General features: G+C 45.5%; 1 protein-coding gene and 1 long non-coding RNA gene across 5 annotated transcripts in view; one reads left to right on the top strand and one right to left on the bottom strand.

Moving 5' to 3' along the window:
* The window catches only part of LOC309331986, a 36,088-nt gene that overhangs the window by 10,853 nt on the left and 12,793 nt on the right, over positions 1 to 12,442 (top strand). Inside the window, exon 2 of the long non-coding RNA XR_014152034.1 lies at positions 6,161 to 6,248. This is a non-coding gene — a long non-coding RNA (uncharacterized lncRNA). The remainder of the gene's footprint in view (positions 1 to 6,160; positions 6,249 to 12,442) is intronic.
* MECP2 (methyl-CpG binding protein 2) overlaps positions 3,072 to 12,442 on the bottom strand; it is an 88,359-nt gene continuing 78,988 nt past the window's right edge. For all 4 annotated transcript variants that reach the window (XM_081844540.1, XM_081844541.1, XM_081844539.1 and 1 more), the window contains 2 exons: positions 7,454 to 7,786; positions 3,072 to 5,688 (listed from right to left, as the gene is read on the bottom strand). In XM_081844540.1, coding sequence (XP_081700666.1) covers positions 4,629 to 5,688; positions 7,454 to 7,786 — 1,393 coding nt within the window. In that variant the 3' untranslated portion in view covers positions 3,072 to 4,628. The remainder of the gene's footprint in view (positions 5,689 to 7,453; positions 7,787 to 12,442) is intronic.

The raw sequence follows: 12,442 nt of genomic DNA, 5'->3' as shown, positions 1-12,442 counted from the left end.
TGGTTCTAGTGTGGAACTGGGTATTGCTGTTCTAGCTTGGTATCTTCCAACATGTACACTTGCCATTAGACACATTTTCTATCCAAAAACATCTAACTTCAATTAAGTTGTACACGGAGGCTTTCTTTTAAAAAATATATGGATCTCTATTTGTAGCTTTTGTTTAGTCTCCCCCGTTGGCTACATATGGCTCATAACCCCTTCTACCCTCACTGCCAGTACCATGTGGTTTGCAATGGGCTTGTGGCTCATTGAAGACAGACTATTTTTCTCTCTTGACTTTAAAGTGCATCAATCTCTCCATTAAAAAACAACCAAAAAGAAGTAAAATATTTCTCCCATGAGGGCAATTGCCTGCCTCAACAAATCAATTTGCAGTAAGAAGCAGCTGGGAGGTCTACCACCTGTACATGTTTTTGAAGCTGGGATAATTTTGGAACACAGAGGTGAAGTCACATCTATCTGTGACAGAAAGAGCCACATTTTCTAAATGGTCTCTGCCAAATAGTCTCTGCCAAAGAGACCTCTTCAAAGCCTAATGTTGGCAACATTGATTCCCTGTGGCAGTCTACAGAAGACATAGGTATGGTAGCAAAACATACCGCCCGATAGCTCCAAATGCTGGGTGTGTTTCCTGCAAAGCTAGATCTCCACTTTGCAGCATAAGAGAGGCTGTTATGAATCCCAGAAAGGTAGTGGAATGCAACAATGGCCTGCACCTGAAGGAAGTTTAGACCAAGGGCACTCTCAGGGTTAAACTGACATGGTAGTGGCAGACCTTCTTGTTTAAACACATCTGTCCCCAGCCATGCATAGAACAAGGAGGTGTGGGTCTAATTTTCAGAGCAAAAACAGCACACATGAAGCAGGTGGAGGAACCTGAACCCACCCTGGGCCTGCTTACCAACCCCATGCCGCCTCTCCACAGGCACTGTTCTCCCATCCCATATGATCCAACATGTAATCAGATCTTAGCTGGGAAGAAAGCTGAGAAGAGAAATGTATGTGCCAGAGAGAAGGTGTGCAAGGAGAAAGCAAGAGGCACATACATGTGCCCACATGTTATCTCTCCCCTGCTTACACAATCATTTTAACAAATACAGATTTGCTGCCACCTAGTCTGACTCTCAGTCATCAGCTGGACTGAGTGGAATTTCAGAGAAGGCCCATTCTGAGAAAGGAAGGGTTGCTGCCACCACTATTTTTATTCTGCCCAATATTTAGTCCCAAGGTTGCCCTGTTTTTTTCAGGACGGCAATGCCTAGCTGCTTCACCCATGATACTTCTGTGGAAACCTTAGCTGCAATTATTCATTTCCAGGGGCAGTGCACTGCAGATTCAAAACATGTCAAACCAGTGGCAGTCCCGGAGTGGAGTGAAGTGCAAAGTTCTGTTCTCTATTTACGAAAAACCCTTCATAACTCAAAAAAATTAGTAAATGAGGGAGGGTTTCTCATGCGGACTTGGAGGTTGGAGCCTGGACAGTAATTCATCCTGGATCTGTCAGATGCAGCCTCAGGTGAAAAAACCTCCCCAAAGAACTTGAGACCAAAGGGAACTATATTTTCTCCACCCCAGGTTTCCCATAGCCTAGTGAATACTTGTTCATTTCCCACCCACCCACCCCATTATATTTGTGCCTTTAAAAAAAATAATCAAAGAAAAGCCCTTTGAGAAGTTGTTGGGGGTTTTTTTTTAGTTATCACAAAGACATTTTCTCCCCCACTTCCTTGTACTTTCTACCATGTTTCCACAGCAGTATCCGCAGACAGCCACTTCCATCCAAGTGAATGATGAACTGGCTTTCAGACTAGTTACCTTACCCTTAGAGCGGGTGCAGGTGGGTATATTCCAGAGTCTGTGATTAGCAGCAGACTTCGGTCCAATCACTAGCACAGGATTTCTCCCAGAAGAACAAAAATTAGAAGCCATCCCCAACCTTTCTGCCAATTGCTGAGTTATATACATGGGAAGCAAATAAAAATAAAAATTTGGCTTTGACTGTGGTGCCAGCGCAGGAAGCCAAGCAAAAATGAGCAATTCAGTAAATTGTTGCAGTGAAGGTAGTCCCAATCCTAACTGGTCCTCCCACTATGAACCTGGAGTCTCTCAGTTATGACTAGTGCATTACCCTTTATCTATACTTAATAAGTGCAGGGGGGGGGAGTCTTTTGACAGTTGCCACACATGGAAGGAATTTTACTCTACTTATCTGGTGCATATTTAGGCAAGAAGGGGAAACATAAAAATCAGTTGTCTCCACACTGAGGTCTCTCTCTAAGGGCCCAAAATAGGAATGCCTCCAGAGAGCCTAAAGCGAGATCCTTCAACATTTTAATTCCAAGAATCTGCAGGAGGCTCCAATTTTTATTGGAAAAGAGGTGCTGAGGGAGAGGGTGGCTATACTGGCCACGTGGCCATTTTCTTGATCTAAATTCTGCCCCTCTTATGCGGGGGGGGGGGGGACGACGACAGTACTGTGCAGGTACCTGTATCCCCTCACAAGCAGGGAAAATAGCAGCTTGGATGGGATGGGAATTAACCTGTGTACACATTGAACATTTAAAGTGCACCACCCCCCAAAAAAAGAATCCTGGGAACTTTAACCTGTTAAGTGTGATGGGAATTGTGGCTCTTTTTAGGGGCAGGCGTCTTTGGGGAAGTCATGTGCTTTATATGTACAGTCGTACCTTGGGTTAAATATGCTTCAGGTTGAGCATTTTCAGGTTGCATTCCGCAGCGACTCAGAAGTAACGGAATGGGTTACTTTCGGGTTTCGCCGCTCACACATGTGCAGCCTCTCAAAATGACGTCACGCGCATGTGCAGAAGTGGCGAATCACAACCCGCGCATGCGCAGACACGGGTTGCGTTCTGCTCAGGATGCGAACAGGGCTTGGAACAGATCCCATTTGCATCCAGAGGTACCACTGTATGGTGTGTATGCACCAAAGACAACCAGCACAGGGGTTGGATGAGAAGGAGAGAGTTAAATACCCTCTTCCTCAGCACTGCTGCTGTGATCAAAAACAGAGCCTGTGGCTTTAAGTTATTTTTTAAAAAATAAATAAATAAAAATCTGATCATGAAGGTCCAGAATCATATCTATTTTGGCCCTCAAAGAGCTGCAGAACAAGATGGGGCTTGTTCTAATCCTTTTGCACCACCACAAAGTGACAACAATTTCAGAGATAACTCTTTCTAGTTCCTGCCCAGACTGCTGGCTTGGACCCATACTCCCCCATCTTGTTCTTGGGGTACTTTGCTACTGCCTAGAATGGAGGGGGGCACAGATCCTGTCTGTACTACATATGCAGTTAAAAACAAAAATAAGCACACTGAAGTGGTCAATGCTTCCCTACCCCTCCTCTTCTATCTTCTGCAGACAGAAAAGCAAAACAAAGGAGACATCCATTTGAAACCAAGTCCCCTCCCCAAGGTACACTACTCTTCTGCTGAGCTCTCTGTCCCTGGGGAGTGAGGTGTGCTCAACTGTCATGGAAGAGCTTGGTTGCCAGCCATAAGGAAGTCCTTGTAAATGACAAATACTAGGCTTCTCGGTGAAGCCACTGCCACATATCAATCCCAGCACAGAAGATCAGGTAGTTTTAGAAACATTCAGCTACCTTCCTGCCCCAGAACTAAGGTGGAGAGGTCAGCCAGAATTCCATCAAAATGTCCCGCTCCAATACACACAGGCACACACTTTCATGCCGTTGCCTCACAGAAGGTAGGCAAAGGCCTCCATTAGTGCAAACAGTTCCCTAAACTAACATCATTGACAAGAACTGGAAGAACATCTCATTTTAACTCTTAGCATATGACAAGCACACGCACACACGTACACGCTTCAGCACACTCAGATTGCTTCAACAAAATCAAAAGGCCTCTCCTTTTGGGATAGACGTAGGAAAGGAGGACATTCTTACAAAGTTGCCCCCAGTATCCCAGTGGTCTCTTAGCAGCACAACTGTCCTTGGGGGAGAGAAAAACTTTCCTATCTGCTGGTCTAATTGGCAAAAGGGGGATATTGGTTCCCCAGTACGCCACAGTCCCATCTCTTTCTCTCTCGTGTGTACACACACATCCTACTGAAAACTACAGAAATCCAACTAAGACTGGACAACTACATTACATGGCACTAGGGAGGTGGAGTGGAATACACACATGCCCACCCTCCCCACAATCTGTCCACCAGGCCTCTGTAATATGGAGGGCAAGCAGGATCAGGGCGACAGGCCAGAGTTTGGAGCTGCCCCTCCCCTGCCAAACAGCTTGCCTTGTCAGTAGTATATGCAGCAAAGCATGGCAGAAGGGGCTGGTGGGTGTGTGGGGGGAGAGAAGAGGGTGCCCCCATTCTGTAGAAAAAGTGCAAAGTGGCTTCCAGCTCTGGGAGGCATGTCTCTGCACCCCACACTGTGCTTGTCTGTATTGAAAATGGGGGAAGGATTTGAACAGAGGAAGAATAGTTTTGGAGTAGCTGAATGGTTGAAAGCCAGGGCACTCTGGGGAAAAGGGGAGTCCTGCCCAGCAGCTGCCTGGAGTCTCATCTGGGTGTGGGGGGCTGGGAGTGCCTGTCTCTCTCTTTGTTTCCTCTGGCGCTCACTTGCTCACTCACCCCCCTCAAAGTCAGCTGACCCGCTCTGACACAGGTGTCCTGGTGTCCACGGCCTCGTCCCTGTTTGTGGGCCGGGGCAAGGCCGCGGAGGACGACACAGTGTCTTTGCGCTCATGTTTGTAGGGCACTGCTGTGCCGCTGGGCTGAGTCTTAGGTGGCTCCTTTGGGCAGCCATCACTTTCTGGAGCCCTCTCCTCTTTGCAGCTCTTGCTGCTCAAGTCCTGGGGCTCAGCTGGAAGGCTCCTGCTGTCCTTGGGGCTATCAGGGGACTGAGAAGGGGAGCTGCCCTGGGCCTCCGAAGGCGGCTGATGGGGAGGATGGTGCTGATCCTTCTTGCCAGGGGAGGAGGAAGGGGCAGAGGTTGGTACGGCATTGCCACCCCGCCCTTTAGGACTGCTTTCCTTGCTGCGGCGCCCTGGGCTCTTGGCAGGCGTTCGCTGTCCCTTGGGGCTCCGCTCCCCAGTGTTGCTTGGAGGAGGTGGGCTTGGCTTGGCTATCTCTATGCTAACAGCCTCACGTGTCTTGCGCTTCTTGATGGGCAGCACTGTCTCCCGGACCGCCTGGACAACCGGCTCCTTGACTGCTTTCTTTTTGGCTTCAGCAACTACCACTGCTGCTCCACTGCCTGGCTTACGCCCCCGTTTCTTAGGCACAGCCTGGGGGTCCGATTCAGATTTCCGCTTGCGCCCAGGACGCTTGATCACCATGACCTGTGTGGAGGTGGTGGCCCCACCAGTGCCTTCTGCCTTGGCTCCTGCTGGAGAGGACTGCAAAGGCATCTTGACCAGCAGTTTTCCAGAACTCTTTTCAATCACTCGCTTCACTTGCACACCTTCCGAGGCAGCTCCTCGGGGCTTGGCAGAGCCGCTGCCCTTTGGTCGGCCCCGCCCGCGACCTGTGCCAGCCGTTTTAGTGATTTTGGGTTTCTTCGGAGGCTTCTGTTCTCTCCGTGACGGACTCCCACGTCCAGTCACCGTGAAATCGAAATCATTAGGATCCAGAGAGGTGTCCCCCACCTTTCCAAAATAGGCAATGAGCTCAACTTTGGAGCGGAAGGCCTTGCCCTGGGGGCTGCATTTGCAAGAGCCGGAGATATGAAAAAGGACAAAAAGAAAAAGGGAGAGGGGAGGAAGAACAGAAGGAAAATTAATGGAATTACACTACAAATGCATACTTCAAGTTTACTTCCTGACTTGAAAAAGTCTCTGCTTTTGAGGAAGGTGCACAAAACCCTGTAGTGGACAACCTTGTACATGCTCTGTACTTAACTGAATAAATCCAACATTTATGGAGGTGTCCAATAAATCCATCAGATTGGTAACAAACATACTTAAGAAAGAAGTAGGGTGTGAGGTCGTTTGACTGCTTTTCTGTAGGCTAGGCTCTGTTTCTCCTTACTTTTGCTTCTGTACCTGGCATCTGGAGGGGGCGGTGGAAGGAGAGTGACAGCTAGTTTGTTAATTTTGTTTTGGGGTTTCTTCCCTACAAACACCTGGTATATTATCTGATTAAAAAAAGTTTATCTGATGCTTTATTATTTCAGGCCTATCCCTTCTTTCCTCCCACTTTAAATTCAGTGGGAGAGGGAAGTGGTTTCCTGACTGTCACAGTGGACAGCCAATCACTGCTGGGTAAATTAACTTCTTCTAAAATGGTGTGTGTGTGTATGTGTTTCGTGTGCAATGTCACAGGAAGGCTAGCTGCTGGATTTAACGATGTCCAGTCTCCACTGCTAGATAACAGGGATAACCCTGCTCATGAATCTCACTGAGAAATCTGTCTAGCCACTGCCCTGGGTGCTATCACATCATCTTCACCTGGGAAGCACCTTGGAGAATTGCTGCCAGTCTGCACAGACAATACAATTATTATGGCTTGAGCTTCCTATATATGCTGAGCCTGATGGTAGACTTAGAATCCTAGTCTTGCAACTAGGGGCTCATCCACACTTTCGCTTGTCCCATGCCTAAAAAGGATGGGTCTGAGCGGTTTTCCACTTATCCTGTGCTTTCTAGGCACAGGTCCAAGCAGTTTTACATTTGCTCTGCAGCTTTCCCCTGGAAGACATGCTCTTTACCACTGAATCAGAACAAATGACATTCCACAGAAAACCTGATTGCCATTTGGTCTGATTCAGTTCAAGGGAAGCAGCAGAGCAAATAGAGTTGTGCTTGAGCCCTATGATGGGGAATGAGCAGAGATTTTATGAGAAAATGGATGCAGGTGGTCTTTCTAATGCTTTCAGGCAAACATGAGGAAAAAGAAAAATGTTACCTTTTTAATCAAATGATGATGGCTGAAATTTCCCCTTCATACAGTGCATAGATTCAAAATTAGTTTCTCAAAAGTAACACAAAGCAGAAAGTATGCTTAGGCTGTTAGTAGGTTTTTAGAGACTTTGGCAGCTGTACTAATTTTCCATTTTTAGGAAATTATTAATGTAAGGAAGGTAAATGTTAAGGGGAAAATGACGTTAACTCCACCTGCAATCTGAAATGGTACAGGGGAGTTAAAATGCACATACACTCGCACTGTGGGATTCAATAGAATTAAAGTACCAACTAGTTGAGCTCACAACAAGCAAATGTTCAGCAAGAGCTATGGTCTGCAAGTTATGCTCCCAGACCTGAAGGCCAGAGAGTGTGGGGACTAGTTATGGTTACTTACTGGTGAGAAGAAGGCATTGCACATGCTCAGAGGCACTTCTTGTCACATGTTCCAGGGCTGAAGCATGGCACAAATCAAATTCTGGAACTAGACCTAAGCACTGATTTCAATTTAAGCCTTGGAAAGCAGTACATGTTGTGAGCAATACACATCCTCCACTGTCACTCACTTGATAAGGTAGACGTCATACTTCCCCGCTGAGCGACCAGACTTCCTCTGCTTAAGCTTGCGGGTCCAGCCTTCTGGCAAGGTGGGGTCATCATACATCGGCCCACGGTCCCGGATGACAGAACGGCGCTGTTTTGGAGATGCAGAGGCTTCAGGTACAGCTGGAGCAGTCCCAGCACCTTCCGACATCTCTGCCTTGCCTGCTTCAGCTGGTTCTGCAGAAGGCTGTGCAAGCTCATGCTGCTTTTCCTCTTTCCGCTCCTTTTTGATTTTTTTGGCTTTTGGCGACTTATCCTTGGGACTCTGTAAGTCTTGGTCCTCAGATCTTTCTTCCCTGCAAGGGAAAGAAAAGCTCACATTAGTTCTAAGTATGCCTCAGAGCAAAATAGATAAAGGAAGTATGGGTGAAGTCAGTGCTCTTTTTCTGGGGGGGACGCAGGGGTACACATATCCCTAAACATTTTGTGAATCTAAGTTTGGCCTCATTGAGAGGCAGTATTTCAATATGAGTAGGAAAATGAGAGTACCCCTAAACATTTTTAAAGAAAAAAGCACTGGAACGATTCATCCAACTACAGCTACAGTCAGCACAGAGCCAAAACAACACTTATAAAGCACACCTACCCATCACATCTTTTGGGAGCACAGTTTCAGTCTACTGGGGATTAGATAGAAACAAGAAATTTGAGCACCCTGGTGTAGCACAAAATGATTATGGGCTATTAATGGGTTGAGCCTCAAAAATTCCTAAGATTTATTGCAGACATCTCCTGAACTGTTAATATGAAGCCATTGTACTGGGCACCAGGAAGGCCTTCTTTAGGACAACACACTCCTGTATTGGAAGAACTGAACACATTTTTTTGAGCAAAAACAGTGTAAATAAACACCAGCCCTAAATCATTGCCTTTCTATTCATCTTTGAAAGTGAAAAAAAAAAATCATATAAGAGTGCAGCCCCATACAGAAAATGTTTTACTGCTTGGTTATATAGCTGATGCTCCATTATCCCCTGCTAAAAAACCAGGGTTGGTTTGTTGTTGTTTTTTGCTCCCCACCCTCCATTTGATTGTTCAGAGGGAGGACATAACGATGAGGAACTACAAGGCTTGGTTCTTCAAGAGCTTGGTTCACCCACTGTTAAAAATTTTCTGCTCTAGCAAAGAAGATGAAGTACAGTGGTACCTCGGGTTACAGACGCTTCAGGTTACACACTCCGCTAACCCAGAAATAGTGCTTCAGTTTAAGAACTTTGCTTCAGGATAAGAACAGAAATCGGGCTCCGGCGGCGCAGCGGCAGCAGGAGGCCCCATTAGCTAAAGTGGTGCTTCAGGTTAAGAACAATTTCAGGTAAAGTACGGACCTCCGGAACGACTTAAGTACTTAACCTGAGGTACCACTGTAACAGGCAGCAGCAGCTCAAGGAAAATAACTTCCAGAGACTGAAATAGAGCTGCAAATTTGCTCAGACACCCAAGTACTTAGCTACCTGCAGCTCTCTCTTCAGTCCTGAAGGGATGAAGAAAATCCTGAGGCTGATGCTTAGGCACTAATTTTTGTCCAGATTTGCTAAGTAGATCAACACAATACTCATACAGAAATCTATTCCTAGAATATGGAAAGATACAGAACACTGCAGACCTCAAAATTCACACAGGTAAATCTAATATAAAGGCCTCCTCCATCCACCTCCCCCCGCCTCTCCCTTTTCTTCACAGGGTGGGGAATCTGGCAGCTATGATAAACAAAAATATGGGAGGTATTCCAAAGGAAGTGCCTAGATCCTTCAGGCTATAATTACTGCAGCAGAAATTCAAGCTGTTTGTAAATAAAGCTGGAGAAGCAGCGTTTGGCAGATCACGTTGCTTTCTTTCTCCCAGAGCAGTGCAGAAATCATGCAAGACTACAGAGAGGGGATGTTGCTTGTTCACAAATGGAAGACAGCCTGCTGTGCTCTCAAAACGGTAATGGTGGTACATGAAAGAGAGCTATCCATCTCTGGCTATACTAGATGAATACAGTTGAATTTCCACTAATATCAGAGGTGGTGGTTCAGTTTGGCAATGATTTCATCTTTGTAAGCTATGATAATCTGTTTTTCCTTTCAGTGTTAGCAAAACAGCACTGAGTGGTTAGCACATCAACACAGCTATCCTCTTCATGCATTCTGGCAAAATCTTCATTGAAGATTCGTTCACATGATTAATTGACTAAGGCACATGGACAGATACACTTACAGTCTGTGTACTAAATTAAATAACTCTGGGAACTCCTGCAACTGCCAAAGCGGGTTGGAAACTGCTATTTTAATTTCATGTGGTATGGTGAAGGGAGGAGGCAGGGGGAGTCCTTGCTGATATCTGGCAGTCACCCAACCAGTTAGACTCCAATTATGAGCAGAAAACCAGCCACTTCCTCAGAGAGCTTGTATTAGACCACAAGCCCCTGGCACACAACAACATCCTGCCTTTTAGCTGGGGCACAGGTACTATTTATTATCATATTTTTTCAACAGAAAATTAAAATAACGCATCAGATATACATGCCCGTCCTCCACACCATTTCTGCAAACATGTAAGGTGGCTTGAAACTAGTTTAGACGTATGGCAGAGCAGAAAGGTTTGACATTAACCTTTAACCCAGTTGTATTTCCCGCCCGAGTTCAGTTCCAGCACCTACCAGAGCAATAAAGCTTTCACTTCCTTAGTGGGGCAGAATGGCAAGTGCTCATCGGTCAGAGGGCTGACTTTGATGAGGCAGGAGAAATAATACTAGAACAGTATTAAGAGACTCAGCATCAAAACCTCTTTGAGCCCAGACTCTGAGATGCTACTCAGCTCCTTGAAGCTGACATGAGAATCCACAGCATGTGTTTCTTTGGTCCATTTCTCTGTGCCACTCTTGGTCTCTCTCTGACATACACAAAGCTTCTCAGTTTTGCCTACACACAAATTGCACAACACTGCCTACAGACTTGAGAATCAGTCAAGGGTGAGGGAAGTATCAGTTGTGTTCATTAGAGACTCCAGTGTTCACTACTGTCAACACTCTAACTCTGTTAACTTCATTTATAAACATTTAATTAATATGTTAATACATTCGGCAGATGCTTTAATAGGATCTATAACCAACTGTGGGTCGTGGACACATGGCCATAGGAGTATAAAGAATTTAAGGTCTTTGGTCATTTTTTAAATTTTAGTTTATTGTTTTTAATTAGATTATGATGTGGATATGTTGATTGGCTGTTTTTATTGGAAAATCAAGAATTATTTTTTTTTAAAGGAATGTAAGGCCATGCTTTACATGTATCCCACAAAGCTAGAGCTGCCATACATCCAGAATTTCCTGGATATATCTGGGGTGTGTCTGCCAAAAGAGCATCCAGGCAGAATTTTCAGAAATCAGTTAGAATGTCTGGCAAAATCCAGGCATATGGAAGCCCATATAGAAGTGTGTGTGTGTGTGTGTGTGTGTTTTTTGGGGGGGTGAATTCCCCCCAAATTAGCTCAAAAACTTACATTTTTTCTGCCAAAACAAAACAAGCTCAACAACTTTTGTGTCCAGATTTTCACTTTTTGAAATATGGCACCTTACACAAAGCAGACAAGATAGTTGCATGAAGAAACCCTAAGATACATAGAAAGATTTTGTTATTGTAAAAGTCACCCCAAGACATTAACAGAAGGTCATGAATATGAAATTAAAGCCAATAGTAATATTATCTCCAACATTCCTAAACCAGTCACTGTCTGTACTAGGGAGAAGATGGGAGTTAACATATTTTTCATTGGAAACAAATACTTCATGCTTAAACTACCGTATGTTTGTTCTAATGTAGGATTACCGTATTTTTCGCTCTATAGGGCGCACCGGACCATAAGGCGCACCTAGGTTTTTGGGGGGGAAATAAAGAAAAAAATTTTATTATCTCGCTAGCTGTCTTGGCTTCCTCTTTAGCCACGCACAACCTCTCCAGCCGGGAGAGGCTGCGTGCGGCTTTCGCAGAAGCCAAGATAGCTAGCGGGATGGATCCTGCTCGCTGTCTTGGCTTCCTTTTTAGCCTCGGGGCTGGGGCGGGGGAAGCCTGAGCTTCCCCCGACCCCAGCCCCCAGAACGAGTCCGGGAGCGGGGGCGAGGCTGCGCGCCTTCTGAGCCCAGCGCTGCGCTCCCCGGGATTCGGGCTGCTGCCTGCTATCCGCAAGCCTTGGAAGCCCGGCGGGTACATTCCAGAGTGTCACCAGATGGACAATAATGCCCAACATCCTCAGTAAAAAAAAATTACACAAGAAGTTTATTCCTCCTCTGGGTTGTATGCTTCTTTCCCTGCGGAGATCTGCATGGTATTGCCAGAGTGTGCTATTATCATTTGAGAATAGTATTGAAGAATAGTATCAAAAATACACAGACACACACAGATACATATTTTTCTATTTTTGTTTTTACCAGGAACCTATCAGCCCATACTCTAGATCAGGTGTGGCCAATATGATGTCTTTCAGATGTTGTTGAATTCCAACGCCTATCAGCCCAGCTGGCATGTCCAGTGGCCATGAATGGAGTTCGAATCCAGCAACATATGGAGGACTCTGGAGGGCTTTATAACATTTTGCTCACACCACAGGAAGTCCTGAGTAGATGCACCCATGTGACGGAGCCTCTCCGTTACACTCTGGCAATATGTATTATAACCTCTGGCAATATCTAGGGTACCCAGGTCATTTTTAATACCAGTTTAATAAATACAACATGAAATATTGATAACAAAGAATACGCAACAGCTGAGATATTGTAATAGCTCAAACTCCTGTACAGAATTAATACAAACTTATTAAGACAAAAATAAAAAGGAGCATGGTATATAATTTATAAAGTGGCAATAGCTTTATAAATAATTCCAGAACAGCTGTAATTCTAGCAGGGTATACAGTCACTCTACATCAGCGAGCACTGAGGGAGTTTTCCTCAGTAATGTTTTCCAAACTGTTTC

Source organism: Podarcis erhardii (assembly GCF_964252035.2).
Source record: "Podarcis erhardii genome assembly, chromosome: 17".
Taxonomy (NCBI): Eukaryota; Metazoa; Chordata; class Lepidosauria; order Squamata; family Lacertidae; genus Podarcis; species Podarcis erhardii.
This window is presented reverse-complemented; position numbering and strand designations above follow the sequence as displayed.